This window comes from Thermobia domestica, chromosome 6 (assembly GCF_964235325.1).
Source record: "Thermobia domestica chromosome 6, izTheDome1.hap1.1, whole genome shotgun sequence".
Lineage (NCBI taxonomy): Eukaryota > Metazoa > Arthropoda > Insecta > Zygentoma > Lepismatidae > Thermobia > Thermobia domestica.
In genome coordinates, this window is record NC_137459.1 from 75,780,558 (window position 1) to 75,796,298 (window position 15,741).

The 15,741-nt window shown below is 35.1% G+C and overlaps 1 protein-coding gene across 2 annotated transcripts in view; it reads left to right on the top strand.

Moving 5' to 3' along the window:
• Positions 1-15,741, top strand: part of LOC145688057 (glutaryl-CoA dehydrogenase, mitochondrial-like) — a 58,885-nt gene that overhangs the window by 24,286 nt on the left and 18,858 nt on the right. For both annotated transcript variants that reach the window (XM_081761762.1, XM_081761761.1), the window contains one exon: positions 1,724-1,853. In XM_081761762.1, coding sequence (XP_081617888.1) covers positions 1,724-1,853 — 130 coding nt within the window. The remainder of the gene's footprint in view (positions 1-1,723; positions 1,854-15,741) is intronic.

Consider the following 15,741-nt stretch of genomic DNA (forward strand, 5'->3'; position numbering starts at 1 on the left):
AATCGAATTACCTAAATTGGATATCATTGGAGGCAATAATAAAAAGAAAGAAAAAAGAGACGGTTAACACAGATCAGTGTTGCAAACTTTTCGATCATGATATATAAACTTAATAAATCTTGAATTACGAGATCGATCTCGATCAAATGTTCAACATAGATGAGTTTCGGGCCTGAGTTTCACTTTTACGGTGCATCTTAGGGGAGGGGTGGGATTTTTATTCTGCTACAAAATATTGTTTGCTTATTTATATATTAGATTTGTACAATACGCATTGTTAATTAGCAGATCGTATCTATTGTTCTCCTAACTGTGATTTCTGCGGCACGAAGAGCCGGATTCGATTCTCAGCGGGAGCTCATGTGCTTCGGGCCCACGTTAAGCTGTAGGTCCACGTTTCATATAGCCTCGGTGCTGAACAAGACCCTAAACTCTAATCTATCCAATCCTGAAGGTTATACCCATACTCCCAACAGTGACAGATATTTTTAACAGTTACAATCGTTCGATTTGCTAATATTAATTGTAGATGAATGTTGATTGAAGGTATTTTTTATCAGTGCATTAAGAAGTTTTAATTCAGTGAATTAGAATGAGGAGTGGTTGAAAAGTGATGAGATTTGTTTGTCTTTCTTGAAGATAGGTGTGACATTGTTGTATACAAGTGTTGAAGAAAATTATAGACTATCTGATTCTGCGGTTCAATTGCCATATTTTTCCCCCTCTCGTTTCATCGCAGGTAGTGAAAAAATTCAAACTATTGTAATAAAAATATTCCCAGGAAAATTGGGTAGAACTGTGTTCCGTTAAACTTGGAAGAGAGTATAATGGCAGTCTTCAAATGTTACATCGACCATACAGTAATGAAACGATTAACCATACATTGGCATTTGGTAGTGAAAGCCCTTCGAGCACAGGAACATGCGAGTGAGTGAAGCGGTTGCAGACAAGAACTACCATGGCACAAATTTGTCAAAAAATAGGGAAATTTGACGTTATAAAAACTTTCATCTGCACTTGGCATTGTGTTTGAATAGATTAAACAGATAAACGGTCGAAATGCTTCGCATGCACGTTAGTAAGAAGTCATACAGATGATCTCGGTGTAATGACAATGTGAAATGTAAAAACTCTTACGACAGTAGTTATATTTTCCTGACATAATTTGCCACGTGAGTTCATCTTGACCCCGAATCTAAATACACTATTCTGCCGTAATTTCATAGAAACATCATCTTCATCCGCTATAACGATGAAATTGTTCACGTTAGGCGTGAAAGAATACAGAAGTCTACTATTCTGTAACTTCAGGTTTAAACACGTGATTTATACAAGTATCTGCGACTATCTACTAGAGGAACAGGCAATCTCATTATTATTTTTTTTTTTTCAACGTAATATTATTCATATGATGTTTCAGCATTGTAATGAAAAAACAGGACTTCGAAAATGTAGGAAAGGTTTAAATTAGCTTTTTCAAGTAAATTTGTGAGTTTATTACTATTTTGAGTTTCATTCTATAAGAAATCTAGTTCTTGTAAAATCAAGCAACCAGACGTTTACGAAAAAAATATGTAACATTTGTATCTTAGAGAGAAAAGCGAAATTGAAAAATGTACTTTACTTGCCTAGTACTTAATATTTTCTTTACTTATCAAGAGCAGCATTTCCGAGATGTTTTATCTATGTTTTCTTTTTTTTCTCTTATTTTCTCTTTAAATAGCAAAGGGTGAGTTGATTGGATGCTTTGGTCTTACTGAACCTAATCACGGGAGTGATGCTGGTGGATTGGAAACACGAGCTAAATACTCTCCTTCTTCTAAATCATATACACTTACTGGAAATAAAACGTGGTAAGTAACTTATATCTATATAATTTTTATTTAGTACTTGTGGGAAGGTCATATTGACATTAACATGGGAAAAAGGAATAAATTCTTAGGAAATCAGGAAGCACGGTGGCTTAGTAGTAGAGCTCTTATCTCTGATATGTGGGGCCCCTGGTTCGATTCCAAGCCAAATGTGGTTTGGGTGGACAACATCGTGTCTGTGGGTTTCCCGGGGTACTCCCGTTTCCTCGCATATTCTCATTCCACCGGACTTTCCATCATTATTTACTTGCCTTAATTATCCATCTCCCTTAGCGTAAAGGACATAATCGTGGGACGTTAAACTGAAATATTTCATTTTATCAAAAGATATGTATGTATTAATGGTACCCACCTTGGTGGTACTGAAAAAAAAATGTGGGAAAACATATCCACCTCGGAAACTCCCAATAGCTATTCAAAAATGTTAACAAACTATCCTTTACACCGACCGCCAATATTTGTATACTGCAAGTTGAAGTGTCAAATATTATTTCTTCTTTCATTCTTATATTTTGAAACTGTTATTGTGTACGAAATTCATGGGAAAATACTTTGACAAATGATTTATTAGCATTTATATAAGTGCAGAATTGCTTCCTTGATCACCACGCGTGTAATTATGAAGATAATATTCCATTTAATAATTTGCACCAGTCCGTTGTAGTATGACAGATAGGCTTTTTGTTTCAGAAAAAATAAATTCTGTGTGAAGCAGAATGCAATGGGTAATTAGAAGATGAAGCTAAATTAAATTTACTTACAATAGACTAATTGGTGAAATAATGCTAAAATACGAGAAAACTCAGACAGGATATTGTCCACCACAGGCTCACATAACCAAGGGACTCCTCGAATTTACCACTGAGCCTCCTAACGAAAACGATGTTTTCTATAATACTAGTAATAAGAAGTAGAAAGAAAAAAAGTAGGAGCATTTATGAATTTTACCCTCTGAATGCAGAAAGTTTGAATGGGTAACTTCATTGCCTGTTGAACAAATTAATATTTTTTATGGTAAGTTTCTAAAATATTAAGAGAGTTGACGTAATTAATATTTTTCTATGGTAAGTTTCTAAAATATTATGAGGGTTGGCGTAATTTCAATTAATTTATAAAATCCTTTTGTTTGATATTCTCATTGGTATAAGAAAACAATACATTGAAACGAAAGAAGAGAAAAATGTCAGGTCAAACATCTAAATATGACATAAGCTAAAATAGAATTAAAAAAAAAAATGTGAGAAAATCTTTTCTATCGAATCGTTCTGAAACTTATAGGGTGTGCGGAAAGTATTTAAGAAAGTAACCTAATTTTATTTATTTATTTATGTTTCCTAAAGTGTACAAGTTAGAATTTCATATATTTTTTTTTTCTTTCTCTTCTGTTGTTTATTGCTTGTCATTACATCGAAAGTTACATCTCGATCTAGCTTTAAGCACTTTCGATACATTTCTCCAACGGAACTGAAACATTTTTACTGCCTGCCTTAGAAAATCAGTAGGTCCACCTGATATGTCTTAACGCATTTTGTTTTAAAGTTCTTCAAGAGTCTTAAGTTTATTTCAATACATTTATTTCTTTCCTCCCACCAGCATGAAATGTAATCACAAGAGATGAAGTTGGGTTCCGTGCTGGTCATTCTGTGGTCCCCTGGAAAATATTCATGAGCCAGTTTCCATTAGGTCAGGCAAGATTGGACGATTACCATCACATCAGTTCGCGTACCTTTTTCCCATTCACAATTTTTGGTTACACAAAGTTTCGTAGTATTTGCACGGAACGTTAAGTGTTCATGGTATCTCGCAGTAGCCAAAGCCAAAATATACGAGAAGTTGCACCGCAATAGACTGTCACTTTCTCTTTTTCTATCCTTTAAACCCTCTTTGCTGGATACTCATGTACTCAGTAGTAAATGTTACATCTGTCAACGAACCCTCTACGTGAACACAACCTGATCACTCGAAAGAATATTGTCAAACAGATCCACATACACATCGTTCTATTTAAATATGCTTCCACAACATCCGCACGCCTGCCACAGTCTTCCAGGAACAATTGTTGGACATAATGAAACTTTCATGATCGTTTCTGTCACTTTAATTTTTTATGTAGGACAACATGCATAGCATAGGGGATATAAGCACTTTCTCTTGTGAGCCACCTTGTGGACTTGGAAAGAGCTTCGACCGAACACATTTCTCAATGCCGTCACTTTTCCTCAGACTGTGACATGGAAGTCATATCTATGAGCGTCTATACACTACCGGTAGCCATTAACCTTTCGTGACAAGTTTTTGATGTGATTGATTTTGGATTCAGAAGAGCATATCTACAACGTAGATTCTTCCATCGTCGTTATAGCTGGACGAAATATTACCTCACACTATATCTTGCAGTAATTTCAACTCTTCCCTTAATGGTTAACCGACTAGCCATCTCTCATCTCAGACAAAGAATAAAAAAATAATAATATAAAACATGAAACTAAGAAAGATAAAAGAATAAATAATCACATACATAATAAATTTAGAAACGTAAGTTTCAATTTAGCATGTACTCCCATGCGCAAAAAATATTGCGCGTATACTGTAACTCACGATTTTTTGCAATTATTCCATTTTCCTTATGTTTATGGGTAAAATTCAGTTATTAGTATGTGGAGATAATAGAAAGCAATCCATCTAAGGAGATATTTCCAAAAAATATAATAAAATAATAAAAATATAAGCAAAAAACAAAATTATGTTCGGTTTTGTGTATACTGGCAATAATGTTTTCGAGGGATTTTTTGCAGTAGCACAGCACGATTGCAGAGGGAATAACTTTAGTTGAATCAAGAAACTGGAAAGTGGACTAATATATTGCATTTATTGGCTTAAATCTAGGGTGTAAATTGTCTACCAAATATAAATTAGCTTCTGTAACCAAGATGTTATACGGAAGTATAGAAACAAAGAGAAAAACTGTTGTCTTAAGTTTGGAAGTGACATGCTCTATAGCCATGAGCATTTATTTGTTAAGAAAAAGACAGGCAACAAAAGGTAGTCTGTGTGGTCAAGTGGGTAGAGTGGCGGACTAGTAATTCTTATATTGTTTTGACACCAGATCGAATCCCATGCGATCCCATCCAATTTTTTCTTTAAATAACATTGTAGAAAGTGTATAATTTTTATGTTAATAAGAACCGACACAATATAATAATGAAATAACTTTTTGTTTTTTCTGATGACGTATTTATTTAGAATTAGTGTATTATTACTAATAGCGATTGTTTTCAGTTTATGGTATGATATGCTTAATCATTCCCTCTCCGTCAGCAGAAGTAACTTCAACTCACTGCGAGTGTCTGTGAGTCAGGAACAGTAAAAAAAAAAAAACATGCGCGACCTGCTGCCTTACACACAGCGTGGCGAACACAGTCACAGCGATAGCTCGTTGTCATGAAGAAAAAAAAAAGCTGATGTTAAATTACTGTTCTAGTGTTCCAGTGTGTGTGTTTCTTTTTAGAGTATTGACTCTCTCTCTCTCTCTCTCCTTTTGTTTCATATCCACAAGTGCAACAAATGCAATCATAAGTCTGTGTAAGGAAATAAAGGATGCTTTCTTTAAACAAAACTAAATTAACAGCTCTATTTGTGAGGAACACGAATGCTTCCAAAAGATGCCATGGATATTAATTATAATCATACCGAATTATACAGTAGCGTGAAAAACTGATAATAAAATGATGTAACATGCATAAGCTTTTTTTTTTTTTTTTTTTTTTCTAGCGTGACAACACATTAAACATAACAAATTAAATTTTTGGGATTACAAATTATCACCTTACGTGTCGGTATAGGCCTATTCGTTTTCACAGTCGAGCGACAAAAGAAGAAAGTGTGGTGATAGTTATAAAAACCGAATACCAGATTTCAATGAATTCAAGCTACAATGCTCCTACATATCGAAAAAATTATTTTTCGATGTCTGTCCATCTATTCGTCTCTCGGTTCGTCACGCTTATACATGCACTCAAATAGAGGCCATACTGTTCAACGTATCTGGACCGAATTCTAGACATAACGTTTTAATAACATACTATCTTTCGAATTTTATATCCTTCGACACCTAAAAGTAAGGGTAATTTACTGAAGGATTAAAATTTAAAATAATTCAATTTTCTCAAGAAAAAAAAGCTGTGACGATTTTATTTACTTTTTATAAATATATATTTTATTAACAAATATCCACCGTATATGAATATTTTTTCTGAGAAAATATATATGGTGTAATTTACTGTATGGTATGCGTTCTTTTTCCACAATTTTCTCAACCATATTTCATAAATAAACGTATTATTAATAACCTAACAATATGACAACTCGTTCGAAGGAGTAGTTTACTCTTAGGGTGAGCTTTCCCCCGATGGTTTTCCCATTAATGCCTCAGGCAATTTTGTTCATATTTCGTAAAGAAATGTTTCATTAATAAAATAAGATACAGCATAAATCGTTTATTCCGTTAACATACAGAAGAAGTGGTTTTCTCAAGGGTTGAATTTTTTTTTTTTTTTTTGACAATTTTCTCAGTAATAACTGAGACAAATTTCTAATTTCAGTAAAAATATTGTCTGTAACACTCTTACAATATGCATAACTCGCTTGTTCCGAAAAGAAAAATCCAAAAGAGAGAGTTTACTTTGACAGTGAAATTTTTCCCGACGATTTGCTTAAAAATTATTCGATATACTGTCAAAATTACAGATAGAAGAGTTTACCTTTGGGGGTAAGCTTTTCCCGATGACCTTCCTAAAAACAACTCAGGAGATGTTTGTTGTTCATATTTTATAAATACATGTTACATAAATAACCTAGCTATATGGTATAATTCCCTCATCCGGAAAATCTAGAAGTGGTATAATACTTTTGACAGTAAGTTTTACCCTGCGATTTTCTCAAGAACGACTCAGGCGATTGTGTTCGTATTTCATAAATAAATGTTTTATGAAAACACTAACAATATAGCATAGCTTGTTTGTCCTGAAAAGATCCACAAAGGATAATTTATTCTTGGGGTGACTTTTATCATGATTTTCTCAGAAATTACTCAGACGCTTTTGCTTATAGTTCGCATACAATTATATCCTTAATAATTCTAATATATGGATCAAGTTATTTCTAACCAAAATATGACCAATGGGTACTTTACTTTTGGGCCTGAAGTTTCTTCTAGCAAAGTTTTCCAAAATATTATTTTATTCGCAGTTTCCCAAATAAATGTTTCAATAATAGTTGCAGCCTAACACGAGTCAGTGTAAGAAATTCAAGCGAGAAAGTACAGTGCGTTTGCTCCGTATCCTTTCTTAAATGTATTTTTAATGTTACACCTAATCACAATTTTCCGAACAAAATCGAAACCTCTTTTTAAATGTGCCTTGTTGTGGTCAAATGGTTCAAGTGCATTGGTTCTGGATTTGATTTCCAGTGAGAGCTAGTGTATTTTCGTCCAAGAGATGTTACACGTCGGTGCAAAGAAAAAAAGTGTTTAAATAAGCCTAACCAAGCTAATCAACAAAGAAATAATACAATGTTACGAAATTATCGTAGAAACATTGTTAATATTAGGTAGGTGCGACTGAAATGTCCAAACGATGATTGTCAATTCCGAAGGTAAAAAAGTGAAAAATACAATGCCAGGTTAATCAGTGGCCTCTAGGTAAAGCTATCCTACTAACATAAGAAGTGATTGAGACGCCAAAAAATGTTGTAATCGCTGGGAGACATGTTAGGAGAATACAGAGGTGAGAGAGAGTTTAATACTGCGAATCATGGATAGTCTTCACTTTCGTTTGAGGGCGAATATTGAAGTCCGTAGGCCTACATAGGTTTGCATTGAAATTAACATTCTTTGTTTTTGGCCGGCGGGAGCTCAGGTGGTTCAGATTCCACTTTAATCAGTAGGTCCACGTCTCATATAGCCTCGCTGCTGAAAGGGACGATAAACTCAAAATCACATCACACATCTTTGTTTTCGCCTTTGTTTTAGCCCATAAATGTCTCTGTTCATGAGCTCCTTAGTGGATATGCGGTTAGCGTATGCGCCTTTGGCGTGGAAGACACGGCTTCGATTCCCGGCGAGAGCTCACGTGGTTTAGAGTCCACGTTAATCAGTAGGCCGAAGTCTCATATAGCTTCGTTGCTGAACGAGACGATAAACTGAAACTCAATGTCTTTGTCCATAAATTTCTTTGTGTATGGTTTTGCATATACGTGGCATGGATATTAAATTTTGATTTCTACGCCATATGTATCTAATTACATACACACCTATAAAACGAACACAACAAACTTGGAATATCTACATTGTTTGCGTATGGAAAATCATCACGTTCTGCTGCACAGGAGAGCCGTGTGTATGGAATTCCATACACGTGGCAATCAACCTATTAAGAAATGTATAATAATAATAATAATAATAATAATAATAATAATAATAATAATAATAATAATAATAATAATAAATAACAGAAACTCGACAAATATTCTTGCAAATAATAGGAAACAGTTTGCGTCACACTGTTCACTTTGCTAGACACACCAGTGTGCCGCGTTATACCAATTGTGCCACACTGGAATATAGGGTATGGCTTTTTAATTTTTTCCAACTATTCCAACTGCTTCAATTGAAATGGATCTATAACAATAAGAGAGTGAATTTAGTCTTCTTACCCTTCGATTTAGAAATAAGGTTCGCGAGAATTTCATAAAAGAATAATATACTCAGAATTGTATATAGTAGTTTGTTTTATTCGAAATTACATACTTCCTACAACTGTTTTTTGATTGATATGATTTGAAATGAAACCTTTAAGTTTTACGTCCCACGTTATGCCGGCTAGGCTAAAGGAAAAAAATCTTTGGGTTTTACGTCCCACGGTTATGCCGGTTAGGCTAAAGGAGACGGTGAAGATGAGTAATGAATGAAATGGCGGAATGAAGAAAGTGGGAGGAAACGGGAGAACCCCGAGAAAACCCACGCACACTAGGCTAAAGGAGACAGTGATGATAAGAAATGAATGAAATGGTCGAATGAAGAAAGTGGGATAAAACGGGAGAACCCCGAGAAAACTCACGCACACAGTGTCCAGCACAAGGTTCACTTGGCGCGAGCATAGATCGAACCAAGGACTCCATGCACAAGAGGAGAACGCTCTACCACTGAAACACCGTGGCCTCTGAAATTGCTTAAAGGAGAAAGGGACTACTTTATGAAAACTTGATGACAAACACATTTGTTAAAAAATACCAGCTTTTCGTGAAATATTGCTTATAGACAGGGGCGGATTAAGGCTTTTGGGGACCTAGAGCCGACTATTTTAAGGGGGCCCTATGTTAAGAATAGTTCCAGTGCATAAATTTTCTTTGCTGCCTTCCACAGCCTCATAGGTTTATGGAACTACCGAGAACTATGCTGTAATATTTGAATGTGCTCCAAGTTTACAATAATTAGTTTAGTTAAATCCATTATTAACAATTAAATAATTGCATTCATTATTAACAGTTAAATGCTGCTGATGGAAAGACTTAAATCTAGCGATACCGCGAGCGTAACGAGCGGAAAAAAATTAGCATCGGTCTGGAGCCTATAATATAAGTTGATTACTATATTTTACTGTTAAACAGAGGGATTTTAAAGTGCCCCCTGAGCTTGGGGTCCCGAAGCCTGGGCTCCATTGGCTCCGCCCTTAATCCGCTAATGCCTATAGATTATAAATTAAAGGGGACGGGCAGGGTCCGTTCTAAAAATTCCGGCCCGTGCAGACCGCTAGCCCCTGTGTATATGCTATCTTTGGAAATACAGTAGAGTTTCGTTTATCCGACATAAAACAGACAGGCAGAATGCCGGATAATATGGGTGTGTTAAGGAAAGACCTATTAAAAGTCAAACTATGATATAATTTTACATATTACTCATCTAATAATCATGTTTTGTAAGAAACAAATATAATGCATTGACTCAGGGACGTATCCAGCGTGAGGTCCTGGAAGCTGTCCCTTTCCAAACCTCAAACACTTTTTAATAAACCTACTTTTTCCCTTTTGAGGTTCTTTTATATCAGATTACTTTGAGTCAGTGTTCAAACTGTGGGCAATGCGTTGTTGTTATAATTCTAACAAGTAACACTTCCCCAGTGTAACACTCCGATTTTGATAAAATTTGGCAGGTAGATACTACACATAAAGTAAACAAATAAGTGCTTTTTTATTTTTTGTGGAAAAACGGTTTTAGGGGGCAAAAGCCCTCACCAAAAATTTTGAAAGTTGACACCTGAAAGGTAAGAAAAAGTGAACCGAAGTGAATGAAATTGTGCATAGATATTTTAGACGAAAAATGAGGGAATACGGGTTTCGTATTTTCCTGGAAAAAACGGTTAGGTGGGGCACAGACTCCTCCAAACCTTTGATCATGAAATAACAAAAGTGCTAATAACAGTGTCAGAAGTTCCCAAATTTACATGAAGAATTGGAACAAAACTTTGTGTTAGGACAATAAGCAAAAAATAAACAAATACGGCTTTTTTTATTTCCTGTGAAAAAAACGGTCTTAGGGGGCAAAAGGTCCTACCCAGAATTTTGAAATTTGACGCCCGAAAGGGAAGAAGAAATCGACCGAACTGAATGAAATTGTTCACAAATGTTGTAGAGGTAAGATGAGGGAATACGTGTTTCGTATTTTCCTGAAAAGAAAAATACTGTTGAGTGGACCGTGGTGTTGAGTGTCGGAAGGAGTGGACCGAAGCCAATGAAATTGTCTATAGATATTGGATATGATAAATAAAGCCTCTCCTGTTTCACAAGTGTCTCCATCAGATTTATTCAAATTTGGCAGATCAACAACAATCACAAACAGTATAGCGTATTTTATAGTATTTCACGAGGCAACTTTAACCCTTACAATGATTTTCCGCATAAACAAAAACACGTGCCGATTAATTTCCTGTTTGCTGTTGATGTGCCAAAATTGATAGGGACATCTTAAAAACACGAAAGTTTTTATTTTACATACAGTCTATACAATATCTACACACAATTTCATTTGCTTCGGTCCACTCCTTCCTGCACTTTTACGGTAATATTTTTTTTTTTTTTTTTCGGAGTGGCTCTAGGCTCCAACACTGTTTTTCCGTACAAATTAAAACACATTTCATTTATTGTTTTGCAAATTGTCCCTATACGAAGTTTCGTTGCAATTCTCCATACTCTTTAGGAACTTCTGACGTATACTTATTTGCACTTTTGATATTTCGTAATAACCAGCTAAGAAGATCCGTGCCCCACTCAACCGTTTTTTTTTTTTTTTTTTTTTTTTGTTTTTTGTTTTTGTTTTTTTTTTTTTTTTCAGGAAAATACGAAACACAGTTACCTCAATTTACGTCTAGAATATGTGTGCACGATTTCATCCAATTCGGTGCACTTCTTGTTGCCTTTTTGGCCTCAAATTTCAAAATTTTGGGTGGGGAATTCTTCCCCCTAAAACCATTTTTTCGCAGAAAAAAAACCGTATTCGTTTGTTTTTTGTGTATTGTCCCTACACAATGTGTCGTTCCAATTCTTCATGTCCTTTAAGCACTTCTGACATACTGTTATTAGCACTTTTGATATTTCACGATCAAAGTTTTGGAGGGGTCTGTGTCTCACCCAAACGTTTTTCTTTTCTTTTTTCCAGGAAAATACAAAACCCGTATTCCCTCATTTTACGTCTACAATATTTGGGCACAATTTCTTTCATTTAGATTCACTTCTTCTTGCCTTTCGGGCATCAACATTCAAAATTTTGGATGGGGGCTTTTGCCCCCAAAAGCCATTTTTTCGCCAGAAAATAAAAAAAAAAACAGGTATTCGTTTAGTTTTTGCGTATCGTATATACACAAAGTGTCGTTGGAATTCTTCGTCCTTTACACACATCTGACATATTGTTACTAGCACTTTTGATATTTCATGATCAAAGGTTTGGAGGAGTCTGTGCCCCACCTAACCGTTTTTTCCAGGAAAATACAAAACACGTATTCCTTCATTTTACGTCTGCCATATCTGTGCACAATTTCGTTCACTTTGGTCCACTTGTTTTTGCCTTTCGGGCGTCAATTTTCAAAATTTTGGGTGGGGGCTTTTGCCCCCTAAAATCGTTTTTCCGCAGAAAAAAAGAAACATGTATTCGTTTATTTTATGTGTAGTATCTACCTGCCAAATTTTATCAAAATCGGAGTGTTACTTGTAAGAATATACCGTAATGCCATTGAAACCAGGTGGAATTAAAGCACACTTTTAAATGGGATTATAATTTCGTTTCCGTTTTGTTTATAACATTACTGTATTAGAACGATACACTCATAGCCATTTGCTATTTTTTTATGTGATATACGTAGCAGACAGTTTTCCTTACATGTCTCTAGAAAATATTTTTTGATTTCGTTTGTGTTACAATGCAGTTTGACCGGTTCATAAATGAAAAGTAATAAACGTTTAAGAGAAATACAGAACTGTTGCATTGTTATTATTATTATTATTATTATTATTATTATTATTATTATTATTATTATTATTATTATTATTATTATTATTATTATTATTATTGATATTTTTGAAACATTAGAATTACATGCTTACGAGAATTCGTGCCTCCGAAAAGAAAAGCTGGATACGTGCCTGCACTGAATGATAGACGTATGAGTCATGGTATAGACGGGCGTGCTAGGCGATCGAGTCCGGAGCATCGAAAACAGACCACAACTTGCAGTTCTTCTTGCCAATTGATGCTGCTTTTTACCTGCTATGATATGTCGGATAATAATGTGGAATAAACGAAGGTCGAGACCATGGCGTATTGGTGTTTCATGCACCTAAACCTGTAAAATATTTGTGCCGAAAACATCTTTCACTCACTAGCTAAATTTGTGGGTATGATCGCACATCTTCCCTTATAAAGTGTAGTCTTATAAAGAATATATATAGCATGCTAAAAACCTAAAGACCAAATTCAATAATTTTCTATAGTTTTCTTTTTTAACAACGGGAAACTTGTTTAATTCATCACGATTAATCACGTTTGATACTAAGATGTCTGTTTCTGTCTATATATATTTTTCATACTTTATTGGAGACATTTTTTTTTTTTTCAAGAAAAGAGGATAATAAAAGAAGCTATACAACAGCATACACTAATTCTAAATAAATACGTCATCAGAAAAAACAAAAAGTTATTTCATTATTATATTGTGTCGGTTCTTATTAACATAAAAATTATACACTTTCTACAATGTTTTTTAAAGAAAAAATTGGATGGGATCGCATGGGATTCGATCTGGTGTCAAAACAATATAAGAATTACTAGTCCGCCACTCTACCCACTTGACCACACAGACTACCTTTTGTTGCCTGTCTTTTTCTTAACAAATAAATGCTCATGGCTATAGAGCATGTCACTTCCAAACTTAAGACAACAGTTTTTCTCTTTGTTTCTATACTTCCGTATAACATCTTGGTTACAGAAGCTAATTTATATTTGGTAGACAATTTACACCCTAGATTTAAGCCAATAAATGCAATATATTAGTCCACTTTCCAGTTCCTTGATTCAACTAAAGTTATTCCCTCTGCAATCGTGCTGTGCTACTGCAAAAAATCCCTCGAAAACATTATTGCCAGTATACACAAAACCGAACATAATTTTGTTTTTTGCTTATATTTTTATTATTTTATTATATTTTTTGGAAATATCTCCTTAGATGGATTGCTTTCTATTATCTCCACATGCTAATAACTGAATTTTACCCATAAACATAAGGAAAATGGAATAATTGCGAAAAATCGTGAGTTACAGTATACGCGCAATATTTTTTGCGCATGGGAGTACGTAATAGGTTGGTACAAATGAAATGTCCACTCCGAAGTGCGTTATTTAAGAGGCCAGGAAAATGAAAACTCTAATACCTGGTTAATCAAAATAGTCGCGCCGTCTCACCCACACACTTTTGCCATCGCTCAGCCAATAATTGGATTCCATGGTGAAATAAATATAGAGTCTGCCATGCGAAGAAGTCTTGAACCGCACGTTGCACTGCTCGTTCATCAGAGAAGTCTACGAGCCCTCTCAAGAAATGCTATAGATGCTGGAAGAGATGGTAGTCAGTGGGAGAGACATCGAAGGAATATGGTGGTTGAAGAAGGGTTTGATACTGCATATATATGCGCAATATGTGAGCGAGCATTATCGTCCAATATGAAGATACTATGTCTGTTGACTATTGGTATATACTTACGGATAAGTCTGCGGTGTATTTCAGCGGTCTGCATTGATGATTTTACCTCGCCCAAAGAAGACGTGATGCATTACTCCCACTATAGGCCACCACACCAGCAACATAATCTGTGAGTGGAAAAGTGGTTTAAGAAACTGTCGTAGACTTTGATCACGATACAACAATTGTCGTGACCGTTTACGATAGCAGATACATTTTTCATCTAAAGTAACAATCTCCTGCAGGAAACTTCCCCGGTTGTTCTTTACACTCAGAGAACTGCCCACCTCCAGATGGCGATTCTTGTTGGTCAGTGTCAACTCATGTAGTACCCATGAGCCTAGCTTTTTCACCTTATTGATTGCGCGAAGCCGCTGAATAACAGTGATGTGGTGTACACCTAACTTGTATGCAACTGCATGAACACTTTCCCTAGGTCTTCCTGCACGATGTTGAACCTGATATTGATCAGGTGCCCATGTCGCTTATTTTGCAGGTCAGTGTCACTGGAACAAAATTTGAGAAACCAACGCCGAAAGGCGTGTTCATTCGCCACTTCTTACCAAAATGCATTGTTAATGTTCTTTACTTCTTGCTGAGCAGAATGCCCCACTTTCAATTTGTAAAGAAAAATTGGGGGAGGGGCGGTGTCTCGTGAGGTTGGTCTTGCGCTGAATAAACATCATGTGTACGAGTTTTCTAGTTTCCCCCAGGCTTGATTGATTTTAATCAAAATGATTTAGATCGAACGATTTATTTTAAAATCCATGATTGAAATCAAATTTATTTTCATTAGCAGGAATAAAATGCTATATTTCCATCCAAACTGGGACGCTAATCGAATGTAATGCTGAAACTCGCATCCTAACTTTTATGATGGACCTTAGTCATGCAAGTTTAAACAAAGTATATATATATATATATATATATTACAGTTAATGGGTCAAGAATTTAGACAAGGTACTGATTTAATCATTTCATAGTGTACAGGAGACTTGAGGAGAGAGCTTGAATTCGTATAACATTAAATGCTCACAATTTTTAGTTTAGAGTTGTACATATCGTGGTATTACAATTCATAGCCTTTTCACCATAACAGGAACGTTTATATTTATACAACGAACTGAACCGATTGGAATGAATTGTAAAACATAAGTAGTACTACCTTAAACTGGGATTCTATCATATCACTTTGATTAAAATGCATATCCTAAGAGAGAAGTGGATTGTGATTTATGTCAAAAGTATAGTGTCTCAGGAGCCTCTAAAGTTACGAAACTGAAACTTGTTATATAAACTCCTCATTAAAAATAATTGGAGACGTGTGTTTTCAGAAATTCCGCTTATAGCGAGAAAAGGTGGAAATTTCTATATTTTTCCTGCAGACGGCCACACCTTTTGAAATGATTTTTTGAGGATACGTAGTATTTGGTCGAGTTGGGTTTCTGTCTTTCTACTTCGATTCAAATACGCATAATAAGGGCGTGAGAAAGCGGATTAAAATATACTTTTCATATATTTTCCATAAACCTATTCTGTCTGTGATTAGAACGAGCATTTCAGCTAGTTTTAATACTGTAAATAGGAAG